Source organism: Macadamia integrifolia, chromosome 4, assembly GCF_013358625.1.
Source record: "Macadamia integrifolia cultivar HAES 741 chromosome 4, SCU_Mint_v3, whole genome shotgun sequence".
Classification (NCBI taxonomy): domain Eukaryota; kingdom Viridiplantae; phylum Streptophyta; class Magnoliopsida; order Proteales; family Proteaceae; genus Macadamia; species Macadamia integrifolia.
The window spans coordinates 5,296,285-5,314,016 of record NC_056560.1 but is presented as its reverse complement, the minus strand read 5'-3'; the positions used below and the strand labels follow the sequence as shown (position 1 = coordinate 5,314,016).

Sequence of the window (17,732 nt, the reverse complement as noted above, 5' to 3'; positions counted from 1 at the left end):
GGTGATTCTTATTCCTTACTCGTGGTTTTGGGTGGAGAATTTTAGTTCTACCAATAGTATCTAGAATCAAAGAAACGCATGAATCCAACAATAGAAAGCCATTGAATTCTGTTCTTACCCCTTTATTATTGTTCTTTTTTGCTTTCCAATAGTAGAATTCACGTTGTAGGATTTAGACTCGGGAACTGAGAGAGAGAGTCATTTTGGCCTGGGCTAATCACAAATATTTGATTAGATCAGCTATTCTTGTTAGAGATCAGTGATGATTCTTTATTTTGTATATTATAATTGCCTATAAGCATTTACGATTTTGTTCAAGTCACTAAGTTAGGCAAACAGAAAGATCCATACTTGTGTTCCAGACTCGCAGTCACAAGAGGAGAAGTCCTCATTAGTCAGAATTCGTTTTCTGATCTTGATTCCCATTGTTGAGGCCAAGAAACAGTTTTTCTGTTGCCTTTTACAGCATTTTATTTTATTTTATTCTTTTAAATTGTTGATTAGAATCTATGTTCTGCAATTAAGGGACTGTGCATCTTACAATCATAAATTCAACTTTTCACAATACTTTGGGGCAATCCAGATTAAGACACCCCCACCCCCATCCAAAAAAAAAAAAAGAGGATAAAGCGACAATAATGTGTAATCTGCTATGGAATACATATCAATTCATCCTACTATACAGTTATCTTGCAGATGGGGCAATGCAACCACTTGAGAAGTCAGACTTATCAATTTCTAGAGAGGCTGAGGGCAAACTTATGTGTGGAGATTGCCCTGTCCGAAAGCATGAGCGGGTTGTGTAGTTCTTTTGCTTTCCCTTTTCAATCCTAATTGCATCTTGAATAGCCAAAACTATTTCCTGCATTTTTGGCCTGCAAGATCCATGTGGCTCAATGCTAAGGATTGCAACTTCAGCTATTCTCCAAAGTGACTCAATTTTGATGTTGCCTGCTAAAGAAGGATCTAAGATGCTCATCACATCCCCTTTGCGAATCAATGACCTTGCCTGCAAAGCAAAAAACTCCAATTGATTGCTGCTAATGATTTCAAGTTGTTCAATCTATCAATAGTTGAATGTACCTTTCTGATGGTTAGAGCATGGTTTGCTTTGCCAAATAATTTCAAATCGAAAAATTGATCACATAGATGTGGGACGTGAAGCTAGATGATGACTAAAGCTTTAATATGATACTTTACATATCAAATCTTACACAATAAGAATGAACATGTTTATAGCCTATTCAAGGAATTATTATTTTGTTTCAACCTAAACTTCAGAAGAAATATAATATCCAGAAGAAATATAATATCCAAAGTATACATAATGGCATAAATGTTGGATGTCTCTTTCCTTTACCACATCTAATAGATTATAGAACTGAGCGACCCTACTGGATAAATGGTGAACTATCTAATAACTATGTATTTTGAATGAAAATTTTATTTTCTGTGTACATTGCTCTATTTCAGGTTGTATCTTTCGAGCACACCTTTTGGTTGTCTATGCTATTATGCTTAATCAATTTTATTCTCAGTTTGTGTGCACAATGATAAATCTGCAAGAACACTAATAATAAAGAGAGAAAAAAAATCATTAGGAACCAGGAGTCACGTATAGCTGGTTGTGGGTTCCAATGCGACCTAGTGGTCACTGGTTTGAGTCGGGAAACAACCTCTCCGCAAAGCAGGGGTAAGGCTGCATACATTATGACCCTCCGCAGACTCTGCAGTGGTGGGAGCCTCCTGCACTGGGTAAGTCATGTATAGCTTCTTGCTTCTAAGTATAATGTGTATCAACATTATGTATAAAAATGCTTTTTTTTTTCCACTTGTGATATTGAGCTCTGTTAAGGCTTAGTTCTCTGGACATATTTAAGTTATGAAACAACCCCCCCCCAACCCCCCCCCCCTCCGCGGGGAAAAAAAGAAAAACAAAAAAGATGTCAGTGGTCACAGACTCAAAGTTGTGTAGCCTGGTTGGGTAGACACTTCTTGGGCAACTTTGGCTGTTTTAACTTTGCTGGAAAGACGCAGAAAGTCTCAAGTTTGAACTCGTGTTACTCCTTTCTAGTTTCTCAAAGGAATTGTAGTGGGATCATTTGCTAGAGGAGCTGTCCCACCAAGAACATGTAGTGTGATCATGGATATCTAGGAATTGTGTTGTGCCTGTCGGTGGGCAAGTATTTTCTCAACATTTCTTGCAAACCATGTAATGTATCCTATTGAATCTTGTTTAGTTACTGTGGATAATGGATCAATATATTTGATGACATTAAAGAGCGGGTAATACAAAGGAAGGCCATAGCATAGCTGTCCAATGATCTATAGATGTTTAACTGATCCCTCTGATCTCATGTGCTTGAATCTCCTGCTGTAGTATTGTCTTGTACTTGTCTACTCTGGGATGAAGTCTGTTATCTCTGATAACCACAGAGGTAGTCTCTAATTTCCATTCTTTAACTATATCTCGTAATAAATATTTTTTTTTTCTAGTCAGGATTTTAGATAATCAGTGCTTATAAATTCATTGTCCCAAAAATCTCTGCATTTAATCAAAGATTAGTAATAGGCGTACCCAGTGAACAATGTGCCATTCAGGACCATACTCTTCTACTGAGACAGGTTTTCTTCCTGAGATCAGCTCCAAAAGAACAACCCCAAAACTGTAAACATCACTCTTTTCAGTCAATTGTTGATTAGCATAGTACCTGCCAGAGGAATTACATCATAAGTGAAGTCCATAATGACAAATTTCCAATAGAAAACATGTAAGTTATGCTTACTCAGGATCAAGGTAACCGAATGTTCCACATACAACACTTGACACATGGGTGAGATTTTCATCAGCTTGCCTTGAAAGCCCAAAATCTGACACCTTTGCCCTCATATTGATGTCAAGAAGAATATTGCTTGTCTTGACATCCCGGTGGATGATGATTGGGCTGCACCCGGTATGCAAGTATTCAAGGCCTATAAATGTTTTGTATCATGATTACACTATAAAATTGTTTGACAGTATTATGAATTCCAAAACTAATTGCTGTTTAAACAATGTAGAAGTATCATATAGAACCTTTCGCTGCATCCTCTGCAACAGAAAGACGGGAAAGCCAGTCCAAGTGCTTCTGGTTAACAGAATCTGGTCAGCAGATTATGTTATAGATTTTGATGGAACAGTATATATGTAATTATACCTACACAAAGTTGTAGCTATTCTAGTATACAAGGCCATACCATGTATATGGTCCTGCAAAGATCCGTTGTGCATGTACTCGTAAACAAGAATACTTTGATGTGCTTCCTCACAGTATCCAATTAAAGGAACCAAGTTTCTGTGATGAATTCTTGACAACAGGGCAACCTGAAATTATATTACAACAGTTGATGAGTTGTGAGTTTGACCTTTGACCTAGGTAGAAACTTCTCAAGATCTGTGTAATGATGACTCAGCATGTATTAAAATATTTGTTTTGGACACAGATACTGACTCTTCTATTCTTTGTTTTAGCCTGTATAATTTTGATAGCATGTGCTTAATTGGAGATGAGGCCAAGATGTGTTGTTGTTATGCTAAATTGGAGACTATTAGGATAAGAGTTACCTAGATTTAAAGTTCAAGTAAGTGTTTATTTGTCTATATACTTTACTACACTTCTTACATACTGATATTCTGTAATATTCTTTTTACTTTTAATTTTGTGGCACCTGTCATGCTGCCCATAGTTATCCCATCAAAGTATTACCCATTTAGTGCTGAGTCTCAGGGCCCGTTTGACAACGTTTCAAGAAACGCGTTTCTGCCGTTTCTGTTTCCAGAAACAACAGAAACGGAGCAAAAAGCGTTTGATAAAACTGTTTCGTTTCACTTATTTTTAGAAATAGAAATAGAAATTTTTACTTATTTATGATTCAAGAAACGACCCAGGCGAAACAAGTTCAACTTGTTTCGCCGTTTCTGGAAACGACTTGTGGCAATTCTTTCATTGGTTACCATCGACTTCTAAAAACATGACTTATCAAACACCTTCAATTCCGTTTCTATTTCTAGAAACGGAAATTTATGTTTCTGCCGTTTCTTGAAACAGAAACGGCAGAAACGTTATCAAACGGGCCCTCAGTTCTGACAGGTCAACCATTGGATTGATCACTTGACCAAGTGAGATGACATCAATTAACTTCTGACTTAGAAGTAAGATGCTATACGGTTTAAAAAAAAAAAAAAGGGCATACCCAGTGCAAAAGGGCTCCCGCCACGGGTCTGAGGAGGGTCATAATGTACACAGTCTTACCACTGCTTCACAGAGAGGCTGTTTCTTGACTCAAACCCGCAACCACTAGGGTGCAATGGTGCGCAACCTTACTGTTGCGCCAAGCCCTCAAGGATCTTAAACCATGGAAGAAAGAAATACTGCAGGTGTACTACTATCAGAAGATGAACTATTATTCAGTTTGTAAAGAAATTCCAATCATCAGTAAGCTGGTTCAATGTGTTATAATTTAAAAAGCATGCGCTTGAAATGTGAGGATAGGAGTAGATGGTCACAATGGAAACTGTTCATTACAGACATCCAAAGATTCCAAGAGCAGTAGTGCTAATGTCTTACCTCATTGACAAATTGTTGGTTTCCATGGCTGGTTGCATTATCCAAGATCTTGACTGCCACTTCTTTTCCATCTTTCATCTTTCCATAGTAGACAGGTCCAAAGCTTCCTTTCCCAATCCTTCTTGAAAATTTTTGAGTAGCTTCTTCTAGGTCAGAGAGAGTGATATAATAAGCCACATCTGGGCCTTCATCCATCAGTGACCCACCATGTACAAGAGAATGGGCAGCTGAAGGCTTGGATGTAGTGCACAAAGAATTACCTAAAATTCACAAAAAATAAAATAAAATAAAATGGGAAGAAGATGAAACAAATTGAGCGGAAGAATAAAAAGAAAATTGGGGGAACTTCTGAGCACATACATTTATCGTTACTTTTCTCCTGAGATGGCTTTCTCCGAAGATTGTGTAACAGTAATAAACTCCCTAGGATGAATACCAAAAAGACCACTCCAATTGAAGTTCCAAGTATCAACTTAAAGTTCTTCTTGTGCTCCCCTTGAAAAAGTTCAGAGTTGCCATCATAGCTGCACGTTCAATTACCATAGTTGTTAAATAATGTTAATTCTAGATTGTTAAAAGTGAATTTTTGGCATCTGTAATATGAGAAGATTAGAGTGGAGAAATCCTTGTGGCACTATTACAGTTTTTGTATGTATGTTAGTAATCTATTTGTGTTTCTTAGGGGATCCTGGTTTTGAAATCATACTTCTTCAAGGAAAAGGCTGTCCTGTTGTCCGCATAACGTTGACAGATTCAGGCAATAACCTTCATGTATCAGTCAGCCTCTGTGTATCAATATCTGATTGTGTTATTGTAGATCTGTAGATATTTTTGGTTCCATTTGTTTTAGAAATAAGATAATGAAATTATTTTTTGAAAAATTAGAGTTAGATAGCTGGATATATATTTATTATCTAAAATACAAAAAAATTAGAGTTTGTTAAATCTTAGGACTTGTATAATTTAGATTTCCAGCAAATGGCATTCAACGCTAGAAACTGTTTCTGTTTAAAGTCTGGAGCGACAAGACTAAAATCTGGATCTCTACAAAATGACTTGCTGCATGATAACTTTAATTTTTGGGTATATAACAAGATACACACACTCACTCCCTCACTTAGGAATATTTTAGTTGTTTGAAAATGCAGGAAATTACTCAATTAAAACCAAAATATGCTTCTGTGATGACTGGACATTTACAATATATAGACCTCATAGGTGCATACTTACTTGAATACCAATTTTCCAGTTAACAGTGATGGAGGTATTTCCCCATTTAAAGAGTTATTCTGGATATACCTGCCACATAAGTGTTTGATTGTTAGTGATTATGCCTGGAGGTGAGCCATGAAAACATTCTGAGCTGGCTTCAGAAATATATAAGAGAGATCATCTAACAGGACAAGGTAAAGCTGCTCCTAAAACACTCTCTCAGAGAGAGAGAGAGAGAGAGAGAGAGAGAGAGCTCATTGAACAGGAAAGGTAAAACTGCTCCTGAAACATTCATGTTCAGACTCGCGAAGATATTTTTGCTGGTTTACTACATACAATTCTCGTAAGCTTGGAAAATCTCCAAAGTAAGAAGGTATTGGACCAGTCAGTCTGTTGTTCTCTAGATGCCTGCATGTTTACCAAGGAGACAAGTGATGAAATAATGTTCTCCAGTAAGGCTGTACAATGTCAAGAATGAATTGAAAAACTTACACAATGGTCAAATTTAGGAGGTTACTTATGTCGGGGATTGACCCACTTAAGGAGTTACCATCCAGCCACCTAAGAAATCAAAGTTCGAAATGGATATGAAAGTTGAGCCAGAAATCAAAAGGGGAAGAGAGAGAGAAAGAGAGAGGGGATGGGGAAGAATGAATCATGTAGAGCCTAATAGTTACTTACAACTCTGTTAAACCATCCAAGTGCTTAAGCTCATCTGGGATTTTACCCTTCAAATGTTTCCCTGATAATGCACTGTTAACAAGTCAGTTGAATCCCACAAGTTAGTAATTAGTAACTAGAATTTTCTTACTGGTTTCCACTTTCAAATACAATCAATATGGGGGAAAGTCCCCAGATTAGAAGAAAAACTAATACAATGCATATAAATAACATGGGAAATACGTTGGTGATGCCATGATGACAAAGCATCCTATGGTATCTCACAGCCAGACACTTTAAACTACTGTCATACGTTTTCACACAGGCAGGAGAGAAGGAACCACCATTTGACGGCTCTCGTGTTGGAGGGCCAACAACCAACCAAAAGGGCTGATTAAGCATCACGCCATCTGATCTGTTGAACAGTCTATTTATGGTGTTGGACGCAAGATGATCCAGTTGAATCAAATTTTGTATGTGTTCTTCCAGGTCAAACCATCACATTTTGGGTCAGTGTTCCAAATATTGGTTTCATTTTACCTTTTGGGCACCTTAGATTTATACATGCAATTATTACAGCAAACTGCATTCATGAGAATTTTCATAACTCGGCAAAAGGGAAGGAGGAATACAGTTTTGTAATTCTTGGTGGGGAGCTGGAGCTGCAAGTTACCCATTCCCATTGATTTGGGATACAAGGATCACCTTCTTCGTCATTACAATCACTTCCAGGGCACATGGAGCGGAAAGTGTCCAGAGTCATCGCTTCAAATTAAGAACAATACCATTTATCAGCTTACAGAGAGATTTATGATTTCATGCAGTAGCAACCAAAAGAAAACTATCTATAACTGTAACTAACATATTCAAAGAAATAATTATAACCTATGCTGCAGAATAACTCTAGGTATAACAACCAAAGAAATCAAATTGGCTTACCATCATTGCTCTCTGTCTTTGGGATAATCTGTACATACTTGCTTATCTCAATTGCATTTAGGAGCGGTCCACGAGTAGAATCCCAGGTTTTGACAAATGAGAACGACAGTACAAAATCCAGAGATGCATTCATGTCGCTGGGTTCATAAAGAGTATAGCTACCATGGGCATCTTCATCAATGTTTACAATGGCATTGTTGTAGCCAGGCACTTGAGGTTGTTCCAGTCTAAACTTTCGAGTGTCATTCTTACCCAAATCTTCAATCTCAGCAAAGTATGCATAACCTCGAGCATTCGCTGGGAAACCATCAAGGGTTAACCTGTAGCTGAGCCTCCCTTGAGTGCCAATGACTGCAGTTTGCATTACTTTAAGTGGTGGAAATTCCCGTGTTCCTACATTTATGTTCTTGGAGGTGCTGATTCTTTCTGTTCCAGGAGCCACCCCGACAAGAAAGTTTGGCCTTCTATCTAGATCTGATTCCCATATTCGGTCATAAGGGTCATCTGGGTACCTGTTAGAAAAGGAAATATCCTTGGAACCTCTTCTCTGATTATTGCAAATCAAGTAATTTAATATCTTCCATTTACGGGAAGCTGCTTCATGTGATTCTTCACCGAAAAATGCCATAACAAAGGTGAACAGGATCCTCTGTTAGTGGCTCATTGATGGAAGTCTCCTCTGAAGCAATGCTCTCTAGAGATGGCTATTCTATTTGAGGAAAGTGGGTTGTTTAAGGATTGTTTTAGATTCCTTTGAGAAGACTGGATTATGTCATTGTGTCACAGCTATGATATTGGATGCAAATCAGATATGTATTCCCTGTTGTTTAAGTGTAGAATTGATTTTATAATGGGAAAATAGTGGGCTATGTATTTGTTGTCTATGGTATCTTTTAGGTGCTAAAAGGAAAAAAAAATGGTGGAAAGGGTGCTACAAATTACGAATTTTTCTTTTGCAGTCTTTTTGCATCATGGATTTAAATAAATGAAATCCATCTATAAATTTTTTGAGAGCATGTACCTTATTGGATCATTGCTTGGTGCACCAAAATTTACTCTGGCTGCAACTGCTAGGTAGAAACAATCCTCATAATCTGTAGCATACATTGAAAGGTTCAAGGGGCGTAGTTCAAGTGTAGATATGAAAGGAGAACCCGTTGATGCACAGCAGAGACATACATCGATGGAAGTAGAAGTTGCCCTGATAATCATTTCCTCAACATATACTCTTGAGGCATCCAACACTGTTATGGTGGACCACATGGTAGCATCCAAATAGAGCTGAAATTTGGGATAAGGATCTCCAGAGTCTGAGTTGCCATACTGAAAAGTTGCTCGAACAAGATATCGCCTTCTCTGTGTGGTGCTCAGAGTGTAGCAGTACTTATTTCTGTCCGCAGGGAAGTCTCTCCTTCTTCTATACTGTGAGCTGTCTCCGTTAGGGTTCTTGATGTCAACTGACTGACCATGTCTAATGAATCCAGTGTCTGAAACCCATGCTAGTCCTGTACTTGGGTCTGTGTAATTATTTGTACCTCCACAGTCTATGCTGACAAACTCTGCAATTTTGTTTTGAAGATCATAAAGAAAGCTTATATTCTCACAAGCCCATGTATCAGATCCAGAAGGAAGAAATTACCATTCATGTTTTCTCATTGTAAAGGTTATGTTGTTGTGTTAATCATTCTTCATTTTTTGCTTTAGTTCAAAAGAAATTCTTCAAATCTCATCTTGTTCTCCAGCATACTCAGAAAAGCAAGAAAGACAATCTTTATGGTGCAATTTGAGTGTGAAGTTTGGTGATGTTTTGGCTTCAAATTTAAATTGAAATGCTATAGAATTCAGTTACTAAATCATTGAGAGAACATACCTGTAACTTGACAAATAACCAAAGGTATCAAGTGTAGCAACAAAACCAGCAAATGAGATGATAGAGCCATTGAAGATGAGAAAGGGAAAGTACCCTTCTGGTATTGTGTTGTTTCTTATTATCTAATTCAATTCAAGACGAAATTTACAGCTTTGCTCCACTAATCCCTTCACTTTTTGAGATGAATGGCTTTGGCCCGTGTGTACAATGTTCAATCATGTACATCTTATCAGCTTTGAATATACTTTTTCACAGAAAAAGTTGTTCATTTTCAAACTTTCCTTTGTCCTGAATTAGAAGAGAGACTCCCCTGCTTCACGGCTTCATGGGCTACAGACCTATGGCTAGAACCCTTAAATATTTTAATTCATTATTCAAATGTACTTTATTTGATTTTATTCTTAACCTAAATAAACCAAGAAAAATGTATCTTGGATTTTTTTAATAGAGAAAAACTATTACGATCCCATATCAGTCATATGGGGCTGATACCACATCAGTTCGGTAAAAGGACTCAATGGGGGTTGATATAGTCTTGGGTTCGCTCACTTTATGACCTAGTTTTTAAGGAAGAATTCTTCTAAAGTTCACTAAATTAGTGAGATCAGAACAGTCAATTCTTGATTCCTAACCCTTACACTAATCCATAATGGGTGTGGTGGTTTGTTATGAACGACATCGATTCAGAGCATCCATGCTTAAAGAAAGGGAGGGAGGAATTTAATACACTGATTAAGCTCAATTTCTTTTAGCTTTTGAGCTCAATTTCTTTTAGCTTTTGCTTATTATAAGGGGTTTGTCGTCTCCTTTACAGTCTTTTCTTTTGTTTTGTTCTTGTTTTTACAGGCAATAAGTTTCGTGTGTAGAGACGGATCTTTACACTTCACACATAGAGTAGTTAGTAGTTTTCTTTTCCTTCACAGTAAATACCCATTCATAGTGATGTGCAATAGAGATGATAAAGTTGGGCTGGAGGCATTAATGATGCATGGAAGAAACATTTATGGAACTAAAAAAGATAACTATCATCACCTAACGGTACTTGTATGCTACATGTGTGGTCATCGCTACCGTTGCCGTCGTTGTCGTGGTCGTCAACTCACCATACTCTGCTTTCTTCTAGTCTTCTTTTCCAGGAATTGTGTGCATATTTTCTCTAGCAAAAGTTGGAATTCAATCCAATTAGCATCTTTACTCTCTTGACACATGAGTCCCATTACCTTTAGCTTTGGAGGTTTCTTGAAGGGGTTGAAAATCCAAGCGTTAGTGTAGTCCTTCCTGAGCTCCAACTTTTTACAAACAATTGTAGTGCAATAGTAAGTCGGTTGTTAAATGCATGTGTGATTTCCTACCCCTTATATCTTTAAACCACTTCTTTTTGGTAAGCTATTATCTTTTTAACCACCAAACGAAAGAAGCTCGTTTCCCACCCCCGTCCAACCCAACCCAACCCACTCACTCACCCACCCACCCACCAAAAAAAACACAAAACCTCGTGCAAAGTTTTCATAAGAGAGATCAGCTGCCATGTTTTGCCATGTATTGCCTGCCATAACGATCCCTCTACTTTAGAGTTGGTCTTGGCTTAATGGTAGGGTTTTTCCATTTCGTAAGTTTGAGTCAGAAGACAACTTCTCCATAAACCATAGTGGTATAAATCTCATGCATTTTTTTTTATTGATAGATTTTACAGCTTGACGTTTAAAAAATGACTTTAAAATTTGAGAAGTAACTAATCTAGACCGTATCTAATTTATCCAATGTTAGGAATAATCACATCATTGTCCATGTGGCAAAACAGTTGTCTTGTGAGATTTGGTATAATCACAACACATTATGATAGTTAATATTTTAACTTTTCATTTAACTAATAAACTATAACTCCTAAAATGCAAAAATGAAGAGACGAAGTTTTGTGCAAGATTATATGGAATTTGTTCTTCTTCACCTTAGGTGAAAAAAGAATCTCTTCACCCATGGTGATTTGACACTATGATTAGGCTTTGGGAAGAGTGAATATCACTCTCTCACCCTTATTGTTCAAGGTTTAGACTACCTTTCTCGTCCAATCATCGGGTCAAATCTCATGGATGAAGAGATTATCTCTTCACCATAGGCTAACAGGAACTAGGACCTACATATATAAGCTGAAAAACAAAAATACATATATAAGCTAGCTACTAGCTTGAATGGATTTATACAGAAACTTCAGGCGTTGGATCAGCAACAGCGGTTGCAGAGACTTGATTCTGAACTCCTCCCACCACCTTCCTCATCTTCATCAACCACCTTATCAAACCCATCATATAATCATAGAGGTTAAGAGCCACGTGGAGCCCAATCCCTGCGATAATCCCATATGATATAGAATAGGTAAGTGGCATGAGTAACATTGTAACAAAAGCAGGCACACCCTCTTTGATCTTGGCCCATTCTATATCCTTGGCCACACCCATCATCATCACACCCACCATGACTAGAGAAGGCCCAACGGCCCATGGAGGTACACTTGCAAAAAGAGGGGCAAAAAAAAGTGACAAGAAGAAGAAGAACCCAATAATCACAGCCGTTAATCCCGTCCGACCCCCTTCTCTGATCCCAGCCGATGATTCGACATATGTCGCAACCGTAGATGTCCCGAGTGCCGACCCCACTATTGTGGAGCTTGCATCAACCATGTAAGCTAGATATTCACCTTCAAAAGAACCATTTTCATCTGTGAATTCTCCAAGTTCAGCCATGGAGTAGAGAGTGCCTGTTGTGGCTAACACATCCACATAGAGTAATGTCACCAAGGCCACCCAAACCTCACTTCTGTTGAAGTTACTAAAGCTGATGGCTCCAGCTGTGGATTTAAACTTATGGAAATCTAAAATCTTCTTGAAATAGTTGTAGTTAGTGTCACCAATGGGTGTATAAGGAAAGTATGTGACACCAGTACCCCTAATCCATGAAATCAATGTCACAAAGAGAATACCATAAATCATGCTACCCTTGATTTCCTTCATGAGCCCATAAGATATAATGAGGAACCCAACTGCTCCAAGCCAAAACCTAGGGCTCTGCATCGTACCCCCAATACACTCACCCGTCACCGGGTTGGTTGTGGCACAAGCTGTGAGCGTCACCAAGGTGGAAGAACTCGGACCCACTAGGCCCAATCCTTGGTGGCCCTGTAAGCCTGTAAAAGCAATGAAAAGCCCAATTCCCGCCGCACTAGCCAACCGAATTGAGCGAGGGATGAGACGGGCAAGCTTTGCGCGTAAACCAAATGCAGCTATCGCAAGAAAGACACAACCTTCGACCAAGACGACGGCTAGTGCCGTCCGGTATGATAAGGGCCCAGATCCATGAAAGCCCACTAAGTTATAGGCAAAGTAAGCATTGACACCCATACCTGGGGCCAGGCCCAATGGTAAGTTGGCCAGTAGGCCCATTGCAAAACAACCTACCATTGAAGACAAAGCTGTGGCTGCAATGAATCACTTGTGGTATCAGAGAGGCATTTCTGGTAACCTTCATTTGGTTGAAACTTGCATTCTGGAGTTGGCTTTCCAGTGCAGTCGGAGATGGAACAGGTGCCGCCGGAGTCAGCGATTATTGTGGCGTTGACGGTGATTATGTAGGCCATAGTGATGAAGGTAGCAACCCCTGCACGGACTTCCTTTGTGAAGCAGCTCTTTCTTGCCTCAAGCTTGAAGTATCTTCCTACCATGCTCTTGGAGATTGCTTCATTCAAGCTTCTCTCCATTCTTTTCCATGACTCTCCCAACCTTTTAAGACACCCACATCCCAACCTCAAAGAAAACTCACCACCCATCTCTCTCTCTCTCTCTCTCTCTCTCTCTCTCTCTTTCTCTCTCAATAAGAGTTTGGTTGGTTGGTTGGTTCTAACATTTATAGGAGTGAAAGGATCCTTTCAAATCTTGTATTAAATACTAATTAATGCTGGATAACCAAATATAGTAACATTTCAATTTTTATGTTTCCATTGGGAGGAAATTAGAATGGATCTGTAACTGAAGTGGCTAGTCCTTGCACTGAGGTTAGGACAAAACTGTTTGATTGGAATCTTTAGTACTTTGTTTGTACCTAAGTGAGGAATTATTTCTATGGTTATCCACAGTGTGTTTTGCTTTCTGTCCTATTCCCCCCCCCCCCCCTTTTTTTTTTTTTTTTTTTAAATCCCTTTTTTCCAATAAAATTATAAAAATACAAAGAAAGGCTCCTTATTTCCTTATTATCATTACTAAGTTGCCCTATTATTATGATGTTATTATAGCAAGGAGAGAAAATCATAAAATTGGGATTTGATCAAATCAGATACAGCAAGTATTAGAGCATGATGAACCAAATATGTATAGCCTCCAGTCTCTTCCAAGTTCAAACTTTAAGGAAAAACAGGTGACTTCTTCTCATGCCTTCTCACATTCTATAATAAGTGGATCCCACATTCACATTCTCTCTCTTCCGACATAAAATGGCCCCCTATAAAGGAGGACCCGCCACGTGTCTATTGATATGACATCCCACATTGGCAGCCAACAAAGATTCCATATTTGAATTTTATAATAGTCTTTTTTGTGCTTATGTCCTTTAATAGGTTTTATAGTTATGTTGGTATTATACAAGTTTATTCATTGCATGCGTGAGAGCAAATGAAGTATTTTATGCCTGATAAAAGTGTAATGGTCTTTCTTCTTTTGAGAGAGATGAAGAAGTATTTTTTTATGTCTGTTGAAAGTGTAATTGTCTTTCTTTTGAGACTAAGAGATAGAGGTAAAGAGATAAGAAGTATTTTATGACTGTTAAAAGTGTAATTATCTTTCTTTTGAGACTAAATCAGAGAGCGAGAGAGATAAGAGAGGGGGGGAGGTGGGAGGCTCTTCTTTTTAAGGTTTAGCATTTGTTCCAAATCATTTCACCCATTTCTAAGCCTTTAGTAACTTGTGCTCTGCCTTAAAAGAACAAAAGAAACATAGTTTTAGAGTGATAAAGCTGAAGGCCAAAGAGTTGGCACCTTCATGGTGGGTGTGGGGGGAGGGGCGGTTGGGTAAGCTATGTAATAGTTGTTTTAAAGGGAGTACTCGAAGCACAAAGCTCTCGTATGTATAAGGTTTAAGGGATGAAAATTATGTAGTCTTACCCTGAAAATGTTGAGAGGCCGTTACGACCGCTTGACCACTAGATCAGGTCGCAACATTTATAATGATTCCTTTAGGCTATGTTTGGGGTAAGCTATGTAATAGTTGTTTTAAATAGAGTACTCGAAGCACAAAGCTCTCATATGTATAAGGTTTAAGGGATGAGAACTATGTAGTCTTACCCTAAAAATGTTGAGAGGCCGTTACGACCGCTTGACCACCAGATCAGGTCCCAACATTCATAATGATTCTTTTAGGCTATGTTTGGTTGTAAGGAGAATTAAAGGGAATGAAGGTGAAATTTTCATACTTAAAAATGAAATACTTGTAGTCATTACTCATGTGACTTTAACATTAATTTCAAATCATTCCATATTTGGTTATAAAATTTCATTTTATTTTGCATCCAAAACCCTTTGCCATAATATGTAAAATATATCATTATTAAATATGGTTAAAAAAATTAAGTAGTTTATACAATTATATGAGATAATGATTATAAATATTTCTTTTTAAAATATGAGAATTTCACTTCCTATCCCTGTAAATTTCCATTGCAATCAAACATAACCTTAAGGATTATAATTGTTTATCGAAAAAAGATTATAATTGGGCGGAGCAGCTCCGGGTCCCCACCCAGCCTGAGCTTTACAGGCCTATTAAGAAGCTTGGATTGGGTTATGCTAACTTTGACCCAGCCCAAGTCTGATTCTAATATTCTATATTACTTGAATCGCTAGCCTCTGTTCATAAAAAGAACCGCTAGGTTACATGGATCGTTTATCCAAGCCACGTGAAACGTAAAGTGGCCATCAAATTGGATACATATAGGTGGACTTTTTAGGTTGACCATAGGTCAAATATTCTGACCCACCTCACATGTATGGTCCACAGTATATAGGAGTTTATTGTTACCCCCCAAAAAAGGAAAGTTATATTGAAGTTTATCATTCTTCTATTTTCTAAAATATTGTATAGAGGGGCGCATCAATGAAATGATAAAATGTAGTGAAATATTTTTGTACCTAAGAAAGTAGCAAGGTACTCTATGTTGAGAGAGAGAGAGATGCTAACAGATAATGTTCCTCTTATTAATAATCCGATGTTTCGATGCAAAATAGTGGCCTGATCAATTTATAGCCCATTTAGACCATTTAAGTGTATATTATGGATTGTTTAAGGATTATTTAACCTAATTAGTCAATTAACTTCTTTAAAGCATGATACTCAATCTATCAAGTCCCATCACCTAAAATGATAGAAACAATCATACCAAGAAGAAAAAATTGATAAAATAATGCAATGCTTTAAATTGTTGAGAATCAACTTTTTATTTTTTTGTAGAAAATTGGTGGAGATCAATTAGGTCCAATCGAAATTGACGAGATCTAGCATGATCCACCGATTTACACTCTACTTACAATTGTGATATTCTATTTTTTCAAATGATATTTTTTTATTCTCATTAATTATGTGAGTCTTTTATTTATTTATATATATATATATATATATATATATTTATGAAGATACATTTCGTCCTTCTTTCCATTGTCTTAGAGTTCACGATGACAATAAATCCCACAAGTGTGTAGAACTATAAATCCGTCTTCCATAAATAATTTCATTTTCAGAATTTCTTATGCGATAATTGACATGGAGACATAACTAATATCTAATTAACAACAACAAATTAAGGAAGGGAAACTGTGGAAGGCATCCCTTTCTTTCCTTAGGTGGGAAGAAATCCGTTTTAAACAATTACGATTCGGTTTTCAAAATCATAATCCCAATTAAACCTCTCTCTGATACACAACCTCTCAGAATCTCTTTCCTGGAAGAGATGTGGCAGACACAGCGCAGTAGATCATCTTACAGAGAATCCATTAAAACTCTCGAAGCTGATGTACAACATGCGAATAACCTGTAAGTTTTTTCAACTCTCTTTCTTTTTCTTCTTCTTTTGGTCTCTATCACCATTTGATGATTCCTGTGTTTTGCCTTCAATTCTGTCGTTAAAACTTCGAAAGGCTAACTCTTACTGTACCGTGAAAACAGTGCATTTGTTATGTTGTGCTTATGTCGGATCACTTCCATTGTTGTGGTTGTAACCAAATGAATTTGGTATTGGATTGCATTTCGGTTTCTGAAATTGGGTTGCATTAAAATTTATCGTCCGAGCTAATGATGGAAAGTGGCTTCAGATAAAGAACAGTCTTCCAGCCCTTTCTATTGCATTTCGTTTTTTTAGAATTTTTGTTTAGGGTTCCCCTTGCAAACGCCTTCTCAAAACTCTCCTCTTTCCTTGTCATGCTGAGCTTTTATTGTATGGTTAATTGGGTCTTAAACTCCACCTTGGTAATTATTAGCTGGTACTGGTGTTTATCCAGACAAAGTTTGTTAAGCTGGATAGGGTTTTGTGTTTGTGAGTTTGGTTGAGAGGAGGGCGCTTATGATCGGAGGTATCCATTTTTCAGAATGACTAAATTCATTTTCTCTGCTTTTTATCTCATTTTCAACTCCTGTTCAACCAAAAATTGGAGAGAGAAAACCTATTTGGACTTCTACCATGTACTGAAACATGTGAATTGCTCCATCTAGGCCCTAGCCCCCATTTTATCTCCTTCATTTGGTTTCAATTTGTTTTACTGTAGGTTTAGTTTACTTGTAGTTCTGTTGGATGGTTTTGGTATTTTCCCAGTTTAATTTGGATTTATCATCTGCATTATCTAGTTTACAAAGGGCTTCTCTTCCTTTTTGTTCCCCTTTTTCCTTTTTCATTCCTTTTATTTTTTTTTGTGGATTTTTTTAATCTTATTTTACTGTGGTTTAATTGTCAGATGCTTTTGGTAAATGCAGATTAATTTGAATACTGGTTTGGGTTTTTGAATTTGCAGAGCAGCAAGTCTTCCTAGAGATTATGGTGGGGGATCTCTTCAGATGAGATTGTCTTTCAGCCCATTTGCACCCATCTTAGTATTTTTAATTGAATGGATGGATTGCAGTTGTACAGATACCCTCCCAAGCTATTTAGGCCTACTCCACATAATCATAGACAAGGTCAGTAGGTGTTCTTCCTCTTTTGTATCTCTCATTTAAATTTGGAGGAATCAAGAGGGCTAGTATTAGTTTCAGTTATGTTTCTATATTATTTTCCTTCAAAAGGATTGATCAAGTCGGCCTTTTAACTGTACAGGTATATGTAGATGGAATGACAAGCAGATCTTCCAAAGAAAGGGAAACCACTATTAAGGAATTCTATTGTCTGTATCGTGGCTTCTGATTCCCTTCTTCCCCTCCCCA

At 37.6% G+C, this 17,732-nt stretch overlaps 3 protein-coding genes across 6 annotated transcripts in view; 1 reads left to right on the top strand and 2 right to left on the bottom strand.

Moving 5' to 3' along the window:
* Positions 1–496: 496 nt before the first annotated feature.
* LOC122076776 (probable LRR receptor-like serine/threonine-protein kinase At1g67720) lies at positions 497–9,609 on the bottom strand. 4 transcript variants are annotated; one of them, XM_042642309.1, is made up of 15 exons: positions 9,289–9,609; positions 8,440–8,977; positions 7,419–7,930; positions 7,112–7,244; positions 6,501–6,572; positions 6,312–6,380; positions 6,156–6,227; positions 5,838–5,906; positions 4,968–5,131; positions 4,608–4,867; positions 3,238–3,364; positions 3,077–3,128; positions 2,787–2,945; positions 2,579–2,711; positions 497–1,009 (listed from the first exon to the last, which is right to left on the bottom strand). In XM_042642309.1, the coding sequence occupies exons 1-15, from the start codon at positions 9,356–9,358 to the stop codon at positions 686–688; spliced, it is 2,754 nt and encodes a 917-aa protein (XP_042498243.1). In that variant the 5' UTR covers positions 9,359–9,609; the 3' UTR covers positions 497–685. The 4 variants fall into 4 exon arrangements, with proteins under 4 accessions (XP_042498243.1, XP_042498242.1, XP_042498244.1 ...); XM_042642308.1 differs by having other exon boundaries at positions 2,787–2,973; positions 3,077–3,142; positions 9,289–9,608; XM_042642310.1 differs by lacking the exon at positions 3,077–3,128 and having other exon boundaries at positions 2,787–2,973; positions 9,289–9,608.
* A 1,605-nt stretch (positions 9,610–11,214) lies between these two features.
* LOC122077277 (adenine/guanine permease AZG2-like) lies at positions 11,215–13,122 on the bottom strand. The gene is given in 2 exon segments (XM_042643167.1): positions 11,215–12,769; positions 12,772–13,122. Coding segments are annotated over 2 exon segments (1,623 nt in total). The 5' UTR covers positions 13,109–13,122; the 3' UTR covers positions 11,215–11,483.
* Positions 13,123–16,075: 2,953 nt separating this feature from the next.
* LOC122075977 (E3 ubiquitin-protein ligase AIRP2-like) overlaps positions 16,076–17,732 on the top strand; it is a 2,839-nt gene continuing 1,182 nt past the window's right edge. The window contains exons 1-3 of the mRNA XM_042641214.1: positions 16,076–16,355; positions 17,327–17,489; positions 17,626–17,692. Of these exons, the coding sequence (XP_042497148.1) occupies positions 16,273–16,355; positions 17,327–17,489; positions 17,626–17,692 (313 nt within the window). The 5' untranslated portion in view covers positions 16,076–16,272. The remainder of the gene's footprint in view (positions 16,356–17,326; positions 17,490–17,625; positions 17,693–17,732) is intronic.

Excerpts from the sequence above, each read along its gene's own strand:
- LOC122076776 (XM_042642308.1), bottom strand. The coding sequence starts at position 9,358 with ATGGCTCTATCATCTCATTTGCTGGTTTTGTTGCTACACTTGATACCT. Across the intron at positions 4,868-4,967 it reads GGAGAAAAGTAACGATAAAT|GTAATTCTTTGTGCACTACA; the intron begins GTATGTGCTCAG and ends TGTGAATTTTAG. Across the intron at positions 2,974-3,076 it reads TGCAGAGGATGCAGCGAAAG|GCCTTGAATACTTGCATACC; the intron begins GTTCTATATGAT and ends AAACATTTATAG.